This window comes from Rhea americana, unplaced genomic scaffold (genome assembly GCF_003343005.1).
Source record: "Rhea americana isolate MKP2758 unplaced genomic scaffold, rheAme1 scaffold_14, whole genome shotgun sequence".
In the NCBI taxonomy this organism is placed as follows: domain Eukaryota; kingdom Metazoa; phylum Chordata; class Aves; order Rheiformes; family Rheidae; genus Rhea; species Rhea americana.
In genome coordinates this window covers 3,265,830-3,277,922 of record NW_028185483.1, presented here as the reverse complement: position 1 = coordinate 3,277,922, position 12,093 = coordinate 3,265,830, and the positions used below count along the sequence as shown (strand labels likewise).

Below are 12,093 nucleotides of genomic sequence, written 5' to 3'. Positions count from 1 at the left end.
CTGTATTCGTGTCATACAGCTGGAATAAAACAGATGATTTTACCTCACATTTTTAGGAAAAAACAATTTTGAAGTTTCACATTAGCCCCTAGACTCCTGTAAGCATTATGTAGCTCCCCAATATATGAAAGCCTACAATGAGAAGAAACCATCTAAAGACACTTCAAACCTAAATAAACGTATTTTATCAAAAATCCAATAAGCTTCCATTCCATAGGCCATTATTTATTTATTTGATTCTTAATAATACTATGAAGACTATTTTGAAACTTTTTAATGGCAATGGGAGCCAACATGCACACACTGAAGTCGAAGCCTACTAAATCCAGCACCTCCAAAACACAACACGAGTCCTCACACCCTCTCCTACAAGAATGCTAATCTGAATCAGAATGGGAAGGATGCTGTTTACATGTACACAATATGCATATGCAATTACAATGCAAATTGAAAGAAATAATACAGCAAAAAAGTCATAATACTACCTACTCATAATGCCATTCACGTGTTGATAGCTTCTCCCTAAATATTTGTAAGCTTAAAAATAACTAAAGAATTGCTTTTATTCTTCCCCTCAAAAATCAAACCCATATAGGTAAAAATAAATTTAAAAGAAAAAAAAAATTTAATTCGTACTACCGAAACACAGCAGAACAATCTTACTCTCTTCTGGAATAACAAAACAGAATTGGACCAGCATCTTTTTAATTATCTCCTCCCAAAGTGCTTGTATCAGTTTTCTGTCTTCAAATTTGAAGTTATCTAGATAACCCAGTCACTTCCTTTTCAATAAATAATAGAGGCCTTAGGCTTCCTGAAGTAAAACCTCCACCTACCTTAACATCAGCAAGCTGTTGCCTCCTGGGCCTGAGATGCATCACAAGCAGCAATTTTAATTTACACATTGGAAAGCCATGACTAGAGCAAAGCCTAACAGACAAACAGCTCTATGAAGTTCTTGCAAACACACTAAAATTTAACTGCAGACAGAAATTCTCACCTTCTTCCCAGTTCACTAATTTGATTTCACAGCAGATCAAAGGTGCTCCTACTCTCCCTGTAGTGTAGTCCCAAACTAGAATTCAAATATAAAAGCATTTTTAGAATAAATTTTACCAGAACTAGTCAGAAAAATCTTTGTCATGTATTTCATTTAGCAAAAATTAACTACTATTCATTTCTTCAGTTTAATTTTTACAACAGTACTTTCAAAATGACTAATGAATATATATCAAAGTAATGCAGATTAAGTCCCTATCTTGTGAAGTTAGACTGCTGCCTTTGTGGATACCAAGACAAACAACACTGCTTTGACAATAAACTATGTGGATCACACTGCAGAAGCAGCATTACAACTTTAAATAGTTTTTGTTTGACTTTCTGAAGAAAATGATAAGCAACAATATTTCGTAACAATACAGTGATTCTGTATTTTGGTTCACTATTCTGATATCTCAGTCTTACATTTTACTTAGCATGGAGAACAGAAAAAAATAAAAAGGGAATAGTTAACTGTTCTAACAGTACTAAGTAAAATAATTCTGTTCTACTAAGAGAAACATACAAAAATTAAGTTTCCCATTAACGAAAGAATAACGAAAACACCTCCAAGTGATCACAGCTCTAAGGTTCTAAAAGAATTCTCCTTATATAATCCAAAAATTAGCAGTGGGGCTAGATTTTAGGACTAGAAGTGAATTAAGGACAGAAAAAAAGACATCTTCAATTGTAAACAAAATCTGCTTTTATTTATACTGTAACACTGGAAGCAGTAGGGAGAAGAATGCTTCTTTAAAGGTAAGATTTTTCTATTCCACTACAGACGAAGGAAAATGTGTCTTACTTTCCTAATGTATACTAAAATATTATCAAATATATTCATCAAAATTAGGAATATTTTTTTCAATTCAACAGGTAAGCACCATAATGCCAAAATCCCATTTGTATTATTGTAAGTTTCTCTATCTCAAAAGAGAACTTCTTATACGTAGATCACCAAATCTAGCAGAACGTATCAAAATTAGCACTCCTATAGTTTTATAAATTTATGATTACAAGCACTTCTTGGGATTTCCCAACTATTTTGGTGACAAACAAAATGAACAGTCTATCAAAGATTATACAAGTAAAGCACTCAGCATAGATCACAGCACTCAGTAGCATGCATCAGCACCAACCATCAGTGATTGTTCCAGCTCCAGCTGACTCAGTTAGTCCATATCCCTGTCCTACAGGGCAACAGAAACAAATGTTCATAAATCGTTGAGTTGCTGCAGAGAGCGGAGCTCCTCCACAAAGCAGGATACGAATTTTTCCACCTAACAGCATTCGTACTTTACGGAAAATAAGGCTAAAAAAAAAAGAGAGAGAGAGAGAGAGAAGAGGATATATTTGTTGCTTAAAAACAAAACAAAATGACTAGCTAATTTTATATTTGAACTGAAAGTTTTCACCAGCTTCAGATAAAATTTATGACATTCAAGGAAAACCTGGAAGCTTTCAAAAACACAGGCACAGATTTCTATGTTCATTTCCACATTTTAATTTGAAGCTATGGAAACATTTTGAGAGGATATTTTCACTAAGACAGAAGTTAGTGATTTTCCCCTCAAAAATATTTGAAGCAAGCTGTAGAAATTCTGTAATTATACTATCTTTTGGCCTCACTTCTGTGAAAATGTGAACTCTACAGCTGTCCATAGAAATAGATTTCTCATCTTGCTCACAAATTGTATAAAACCATTGTTAAGATCTAGATGGAAATAACACAATGAAAATAAATCTCCAATCAGCTACAAGTTAAACAACTGATATTAATAAATTATATCAGTAAGTATTTAAAACTGACACAAAAACTACTGATTTGTTTTATACCTCATACAGATTTGTTAATGTCTGATTCAATGTCTGAACATAGAAACAAAAAAAAAAACACACACACACAAAAAGATCAGACATTGATCATGTGCTAAGGCTTAGATGAGTATTTTTTTCTTGGTGCCATTAAAAAATAAACTTACAATTACCTATCACAGAGTGGGGTAGTGTAGCCTTTGGAAATCTGTTCCATTTTGTAATTGTAGGCCAATATAAATAGATTCCGCTGAAAACTGGTCATCTCATTCACTTTATTCATGACATTTTTGTAGATCCGATCCATAATTTCCTAGTTGCATAAAAAGATTAACTTTAACTCAAAGTATCAGCAATCTTAATACAACTAAAAGGGAATTTGACCTAGAACTCTAGTACATTTCAAATGACAAATCACTCCCAGTTGCTGCTTACTCCCTTGCTAAAGGACAGCAAGATATTTACAGAAATTGCAGAAAATAAACATCTGAGTAGGATCACCACTACTCAACCTTAATCTGCCTGTTGCCAACTATCTTTATTCTATGAAGTACTATGCAGGTGGAATCCATTTATTTCTTGACTAGCACTTTGCACTTCACTGAAATTATTGCAAAACCCAGTATGTCGCTAAATAGGCAACTACTGTTTTTAAAATGCTAAGAGGTGTAAAGAGTATGTTCTCTTCCTTCAAAAAGCTTAATAAGGCTGTCTCTCCTCTTTAAATCATCAAAAAGTAAAGTCTATGCCAAGGGCCACCTTCATCACATGATGGCTGCATTTAAACTATGTGTGAGTGCGCACACACACATACATATATGTGTGTGTAAACACACAGTGTTTACTATCATGAACATGTAACTAATTAAATTGTCAATCTAAACCATGCAACTCTAAGTTTGACATTCATACGGTAAGTATTTATCCCAAATATAGAAAATACTTTTTAAGCTAGCTTAAATTCAAGGTTCTATCTTTTTCTTTTCAATGATAACTGCATTAATTTTGTTGTTAAAAATTTGAATTATGAATTATATTTTAAAAGTGATTCATCTTTCAGTTACTTACTGGGACAGCAGCCATTAGCGTTGGTCTAAGTGTAGTAACGTCACCTTTGCTTCCTTTCTTTATTTTAGAGGACTAAAGTGAAGAATAAGTTAACTGAAGGACACACCAAGATTTTTAACATGTGAAACAAAATTACATAGTACATCTTGCAAATTATCATTTGTGTTTATATTATCATTTAGCAGTAAAAACTAGTCCAGAGTAGTAGCTATAACCACAAAAATCCTGTTTCATAAATTGTAAAACAGGAGATCTGCTGTAACATTTAAAAAAAAGTATTAGTAGATCTAACATGACTAATATTTTACTATATAGACTTGACATACACCAACAACATACCTGATCAGCTAATGTCTGAGGTGATGAATAGCCAATGCGGCATCCATGAGACAGACAGACAAGTTCAGCACTCAGCTCCAGAACATGGGCAAGGGGCAAATAGCCAATATAGATGTCTTTTTCCCTGTGAACAATTGTTAAGATAGGTTTATGCAGACAAGGTTAAGTACTGCACCAAACAGAGAAAAACCATGATTTAATACTAATTAATAGTAGCACTGCTTAGGGTAGTTTGCAACCCCTCTGTGCAAAGTGGCTGCATAGGCTTTAGCATCATATTTTCAAAGATTAATCTCAGTTACTTTATTCAGAATATTTCCATTTAAGTTCTTTCTTAGAAATGTAGTATTTTCAATTCAAAGGTAAAATTATTATACAGATAAGGAAGTAAGTAATCTACAGTAATTCCTTTGAAAACGTGTAAGAGCTAGTAGTAGGAGTGCTTCAGATAAACAGCTTGCATTTCTGGCACACAGGAACCACTTAACTGGGCAGAGCTTATCTATGAGAATGAATTATTTTCCTCAAGCAACAATCTAGAACATAAACCAAACCAAAACCATCAAAAATCTCATCACTCACTGCTCCATGTATTTAAAGTTGAAGGGGGGTGGGGGGAAAGGGTTGTTCAACTGTGTCTTTCTTAGCAAACTCAGTCAAAACAAGGCACTCCACAGCGTACTGTCTTTCCCAAATACAGAAGATGAGAGAACAACCAGCACATGAAATAATCATTTCATGCAGTACTGAAAGACGCTCAGTGTACAACAGTATGCAGGTTTAGCTCTGTTGGTTAGAGTGTGGTGCTGCTAATGCAAAGGTCATGGGTTCAATCCCCATATGGGCTATGCTGAGGGCTGGACTAGATGATTTCCAGAGGTCCCTTCCAACCTTACCATTCTATGATTCTATGATTGCAGTACAAAACAGATAACCTAAAATTACATCTAAGTACAGGAAAGCATTGTTGGTACGTACCCCAAATTAGGAATTCTTTCAGCCATTCCAGTTATACCAGCAATTATGTTGCAATGGGAGATCATAACTCCTTTGGGAACTCCTGTGGATCCACTTGTGTACATGATCACTGCAATATCTGAGGGTACAGGCCTTGCCTGCTGTTTGTTTCCTGTAATTTCCAATAATTTTATTGAAAAAGAGAATGTATAATGTATGGAAAGCCTATCAGATTGGAAGATCTTAAATACTAATATATTATAGCAATTATTCTGATATGTAACTATATAACTATCACTATTACATTTTGATTTCATTAAAGAGATCGTGGTCAAGCTTAAGTGCCTTCACAGAGAGTAGGTACTTCTTTGTACTAGATGTGCTATGTACTTTGAGTGACTTGGACAGAAAAAATGCTGTCTCTGTAGACTATTATGCCTCCTGTGTTCCTGCAGAGGAGAAGAAAAATGGACAGAGCTTTAACTTCTCCTCCAAAATATCACTGAATACCTTTCATATCTTTAAGGTATCTTGCACTAATTCCAGGAACCACATAGCAAACCTTCATTTACAAAGCTACTTTGTCATGAGCTTCCCCAGCAAAGTGGCAACACACTGCCCCATTCATAGCATACACAGCAAGGCACTACTGAGTCAACGCAAGGTCCAAATTCTTTAAGTATTTAAATAAAGTTCAATAGGTTTAATAGGATTAAAACATTTAAGTGCATAAAGTAAAAAATACCCACTTTATAAATATTTTATTTTCTTGTTCTCAGTTTAGGAATTAAGAGAATTATGCAAACTCTCCTCTGAACATACCCCATGTGCAATACTTATGGCACAACATACATACTAAATAAGAACAGTGAAAACACACTTAATGTTTTCGCACTCACTGAACCCCTTCTATTCTATACAGTAAATGACACAGGAAGAAGTACAAAAGGAGCACATTTATTTAATATAATGCTAACTGAATATGCTTGACCATAAGCAATTTCAGCTGTAGTATTCCATCATTTCTGAATGGCTCACTTGACAAACGTAATGTTCCTTTATTACTGTTTACAGTATGCGATATTTAAAAGATTGAATATGTCATTTTACATAGCACTTAGATTAACAAATCTTAAGCCTCTCATAAGTTACAGCCATAATTTATTCTGTGGATGTTGTCTGAAACAGTTTTGGTAGTACATAGAATTGGCACATCAAAAAAGGGAAGATAATCTTTTAATAAAGAAGCTGAGAGTTTGAGAGCCCCCATGTTGGGAACAAACTTGCCATTTCCCTGAAAATCAGCAACAGATGGATTAACCACCCACCCCGTTTCTACAACAGAATTCCATCCAGCATTTATATGCCTTCAGTGATGAAAAGATTCTGAAAACACACAGAACAAGAACAGAAGAAAGCAACCACTGAATAAAATGAAATCTTAAAACACTAGATTTAGCAACTCTTTAGAGCCAAGAATAAAATTTTCTGTTACTGGCAAGTTAATTAAAAATCTTTGAAATACTGATATATAATTCTAAAAAAAAAGTTAAATCAATTGAAAATATAATTACATAGTAATTTGGTATTTTCAGAAATGTAATAAAAAGGACTGAGTTGTGAATCTCTCCAGATTCAAACAGCTATTTTACATTTATTTGTGAATTCAAGAGGCAGTGGGCACAAACTGAAACACAGGAAATTCCATCTCAATATGAGGAGGAATTTATTTACTGTGAGAGTGACAGAGCACTGGAACAGGTTGCCCACTGAGGTTGTCGAGTCTCCTTCTCTGGCAATATTCAAAACTTGCCTGCATGCAATCCTGTCTAATATGCTCTGGGTGACGCTGCTAGAGCAGGAAGGTTGGACTGGAAGATCTCCAACCCTACCGATTCTGTGATTCTGTAACAGTTGCAAACTGTTCATGTCATCTGCCATAAAATGTGGAGTGACTTTTCTCTGCGTGTTCTGAATAACTCGTTTTAATAAACCTGATTATTTAAATACATTCTAAATTACTATCCTAGCCCAAAATTTATCCTAAAAAATATTCTTCAATTTAAATGAAATTTATTTATAGAGAAGACTGTTTTCATTAAAAGGATTTGACTTCACTTTACTGAAAAAAAGAGTTTGTTGGGTTTTTTAATTAAAGATAAAAACAGATTAGAAAAAGTTAATCACTGCATAATTTCCCAAGACCTGCAATTTCCCCAAATTTACCTAACAAGGTCAAAGTAGGACAGCAATTCAGAGGATCCAAATAGAAAGCAAAGATAACCTACCAGTGTCTGCTTTGGCCCCCATAGCTTGCACAGAAGCCATAGTGTGAACAATGACGCCCTTGGGAAACTCTGACCATGTTGTTGGTTTGCCATCTACAGTAATAACATGTCGCAGTCGTGGAACTTGAGAAATGATTTCCTGTAGAAATGAAAATTTGTTCAGAAAGCAAACGTGATGTTTGTGCCAAAAAGAAAAAAAAAATCTACTGTATACAATCAAAAATATTGACTTAAAATATCAAGTATTTAAAATACTGGAGGAAAGCTCACCCAGCTCAATCGCAAAGCTTGAAACCTTCTCCCTTTAGATTTACAGAACTAATTCAACTTTCCACTTAGAAGTCCAGAAGGTTTTCCCTCCCCCCATGCACACCAAAATATTTACTAATCTGAGGCTTATTTCAAGAAATGCCCACAAATAAGACAGGAATAATTTGTACATATAATTGACTTTCCACTCCCATAAAACACTAACAAAAAGATATCATGGGCAACACTGAGCTACAGTAATTCCTATGCTGCTTCTTGATTACTGGGCTATTTAAAATATGTAACAGAATATGGAAAATAATTATTTAAGAAGCAGTTAAGCATTACAAGCAAAATGTAAGTTTTAAAACAACTGTGAACACTCAAGTGAAAGAAAATTATCACCTCCAGCAGATGAAATTAATTCTCTCACAATGCACATTTATTTTAGCTTGTAACATATCCAGTGTCATTCTGGGTAACTTAAAAGGAAAAAATAAGGTTTGGGGAATTGTCATGCAAAAATGCAGTAATGCAGTTTTTAACTGCAACAATAGTACTCCTCTATGTGAAAGGTCCTGTTCCTACGAAATATAGTAGGATGAAGTTCATGCAGATTTGCTGTTCTGCTTGCGTTTTCTGGGACAGTACGGTCTTGGAATACGGTGGGGATTCTGCACTCAGAGCTCTACCGTGCAGTAACTAATACACAGCAGAGACAGGTTGATTCTAGCCCATTCATAGTCTCAGAGATCAAAGCCTTTGAAGAAAAGGAACAACCAAGTCCTAAAGGTTCTTCTGAAAACAGCTCAGCAACTTCACTGATCTGTTACAGCACTTTAGATTTTAAAATCGGGCACTTAAATTTCTGCATCAGTCAGTCTCCCAGAATCCTAATTATTTAAGGTAGCAAACTGAAACCCTGAAATACTGTTATCATACTTCTGATTTTTATTTAATAGAATACTTTTTTAAAACACACTTAACTACCATGCTAGATATAGCATCCATACGCATAATAAAACAGGAAAATCTTATTTGAACTATTTTAATGAAAATATTTAATAAGCTTTCCCCAACACTAGAAAACAGCACTAACTATTCAAGCATCAATCTTCAGATTTAAGAGTAATTTTCTGTCGGGAAGACACCTAACAATAAATCACGAGTATTATTGTATTTAGCTCTTCATATGCAGTTTATGCACTTTCTGTTCCTCCCATTTGCTTCAGCTGTTTATCTTTTACACCACAAAAACCACCTAGAAACCACAGCACCATGTTGTAAAAGCGTCATTCCAGGCAGCACTGCATGTCTTCAATAGTGCAACTGCTTCATCCTGTTCTCACAAGTCATTCAGGAGCCTAAATCCCAACAAAGCCTAACTACTACGTTTCCTATACATGAAGACAGATTACATAAATCTTGTTTTAAAAGAAACGTCTGCACTATAGAGGGGCCCGAAAAGTAACCATTGCTCCATACAGCTACACAGACCTCTTAATAATAATGAACCAGATACACTGGAGAAAAATTCACAAGTATTTTTCTGACCTTCAATTTTGTTTGCATCAATTCTTTACTAGTAATGATGGTGGTCACCTCTGTTTCATTTAATCCATGTACTATTGCTGGTCCTCCCAGAGTAGCATACAGTGTAACAACTGAAAGATAAGGAAAAAACCCACAAGAACTAGTGAATCTCTATTCTACACTTTAAAGTTTACAAAAAAAAAAAAAGAAAAAAAGAAAAAGAAAAAGAAAAAAAAGAAAGAAAAAAAAGAAAGAAAGAAAACTTCAGGTTAATCCACTTATGTGAACCAAAACAGCAAAAATCTGTTCATCGGCCAGTATAAAGGTGGAGTAGCCTTCTGCTTTAAAAAAGTACATTACATGGATTTAAAAACAACATAGTTTTTCAATTGCTTACAAAAGTAATAAATAACAAATATTGTCTATATGACTGTTTGCTATTTATCAAGCTCTAACCAGAAGTATCAAACTCTCATTATCCTGGGTAATTCTCTTCTAAACCTACTCGCTGATCTTCATGACTTTTACCATTTAAAATGCAGGCATCTGTTCTCAATTTAATACATACTTTACAATGTTTAACAGTCCTCTTGTACACAGGAAAAAAAAGGCAGCTACTTGATTTCTCCTTTTAGAATTCCTCTATTCTGTTGCTCGCTGTTTAGAACTGATTGCACAAAAGAAGTTATTAAAACATTATAATACATGTTATCAACAGATTAATTCCCACACTCAGTAATAAATCTTTCACTATCATATTCCCTTATCTATTTGAAGTTAATAAAGGTTTAATCACCACAACTATTAGATGTAGAATTAACATTGTGAGAACACAATATCACAAGGAAAGAAAATAAAGTTTTTGTAACAGTGAATTCCTTAAATGCTTTGTGTATTTTAAGAGTAGCTCATTAGCAACAGTGTTAAATCACAATTCTTTCATATTAATCATTTTAAAACCAAATTTTGTTTCCTGTCATTCTTATGGGAACAGCATGAGAAAAGAGAGAGAGTTACACACAGGAAGAGATCGAGGGAAGAAAGAGACAGTTCAGGAAGGAAGGGAGATATTGCTCTTAAAACAAAGCTAATTCTCCATTTTCCAAACACAACACAAAATGAAAGTATAGCAATTTAGTATAGCTCACATCTTGAAGAACTTACAAGATCAATTATCACAATCATTAAAAATTACATCATCAATGCTGGAAGTTTTGTCACGTGAGATTATCTAAATTTCTTTTGTACTTCAATCTAGATATTCACTGAAAATTTGAACACAACAATTACTAAAGACTTTATTATAATTTAGGGCTTTAACTGCAGTATATTTACTGGAGAGAAAGATAAAACCCCACTGTAGTCTAAGATTTCAAATTCAAGGAGCCTGAAATTCAAAGAGTTACTAACTCAGTATGGCAAACTAAGGAAGACCTCAAAAGTTTCCTTGCACAAAAAAGTAAATAGTTGACCTCTACTTATTTTTTCCTTGTTAAAACAGTCTATCATAGTTCAGAACTGTTGCAGGGCAAATGCACATGTACAGTGTTTGCTTTAATTTGGTGGGAGCAAAGTCCAGAAGAGTGCCTTACTAGTTCCCACGAGCTCTCTCTACTTACTTCTGTGACCCTTGTTATATAAACATCTAGCAGAAATTCAGCTTCCCCAAGCCAACAAGCACAACTGAGATACCACACTAGCTGAAAAAAAAAAAAAAAGTATAATCTCTCAAATAACCATTTATACAATTACGTACTCATCTACAAAATAAATACATCAAAAACAACTCACAGTTACATGATAGAGCCACAGAATAGAGATATACCATTTATAAGATGGTGTACTGATGTCATGGAAAGAAAGAAAAGTGAGCGATCATTCCGATCTGTGAAACTCTCTCTTCTTTACACTAACACCTAAAACCTCTTTCAGACACATCTGAGAGTGGTGGAGGTTTCCCCTTTTCTACTGGAGTCATACTGAGAAGGCTGTCTTTTCATGCTTGTCTTTACACAAGCAATATGACAAATAAGACGTAAATTCAAAATTTGTAGGAGTTATGCTAGGAATACTGCTCTAAGAAATGTCTGACAAAAAGAAAAATCTTAACAATGTTGAACCTGCCATGTTATTATACCAGGGCAAAGTCTCAACATCCCAAAACAAATAACATTTTTGCCATTTACTTCTGCAATTAAATTTCAAACCAAGTATTTTGTCCTATATCATATACCAAACAGAAAAAGCAAAGTATACTTTTACAGGCTTCAACAAAATCAATTTTTGTCAGGACAAAAGCACTTCTGCTGAAACTTCAGTAAGGTGTGACTGAACAACAGATGCATACTCTTTCATATTTATTTCATAATTCAGTTACAGACTCAGGTGTTCTATCTGCTCACACTGGTGAAGAGCTCTTCACACAGGCGAAGTAAAGATACTTCAGAAAAATGCATTTGTTAGCATTCTTTTCCTATTTTTCAATCATCAGTCCCTTTCTACCTCCTGCAACACTTACTTGGCTTCAAATAACATACAACTACGATATTAGAGCACGCAGGTATTTCTAACCATCAAACCATTTGTTCTCTGCACAGTATCTAACAAAAAAAAAAGGTTTTCCCCATGTTTAATATTAAAGTACAGAAGGCATTCTCTCCAACACCAGATATGAAACGTGTAACTTTCATTGACATAAATTCCACACACATACCATAAAAATACAATACATTTCACATTCTGAAAGAACATCACAACACTATCAGAACAGTTTGGTCTCGCAAAATTTGAAAACTGAAAAGATAGT

The 12,093-nt window shown here is 34.2% G+C and overlaps 1 protein-coding gene across 2 annotated transcripts in view; it reads right to left on the bottom strand.

Annotated features, from left to right (window-relative positions):
- The window catches only part of ACSL3 (acyl-CoA synthetase long chain family member 3), a 39,000-nt gene that overhangs the window by 12,024 nt on the left and 14,883 nt on the right, over positions 1 to 12,093 (bottom strand). For both annotated transcript variants that reach the window (XR_014895014.1, XM_085298569.1), the window contains exons 4-11: positions 9,309 to 9,418; positions 7,506 to 7,644; positions 5,239 to 5,389; positions 4,261 to 4,384; positions 3,922 to 3,993; positions 3,027 to 3,166; positions 2,178 to 2,350; positions 1,001 to 1,075 (exon numbers count right to left, since the gene is read on the bottom strand). Coding sequence is in view for 1 of the 2 variants with exons in the window: in XM_085298569.1 (XP_085154695.1) it covers positions 1,001 to 1,075; positions 2,178 to 2,350; positions 3,027 to 3,166; positions 3,922 to 3,993; positions 4,261 to 4,384; positions 5,239 to 5,389; positions 7,506 to 7,644; positions 9,309 to 9,418 (984 nt within the window). In the remaining variant the exon portion in view is untranslated. The remainder of the gene's footprint in view (positions 1 to 1,000; positions 1,076 to 2,177; positions 2,351 to 3,026; positions 3,167 to 3,921; positions 3,994 to 4,260; positions 4,385 to 5,238; positions 5,390 to 7,505; positions 7,645 to 9,308; positions 9,419 to 12,093) is intronic.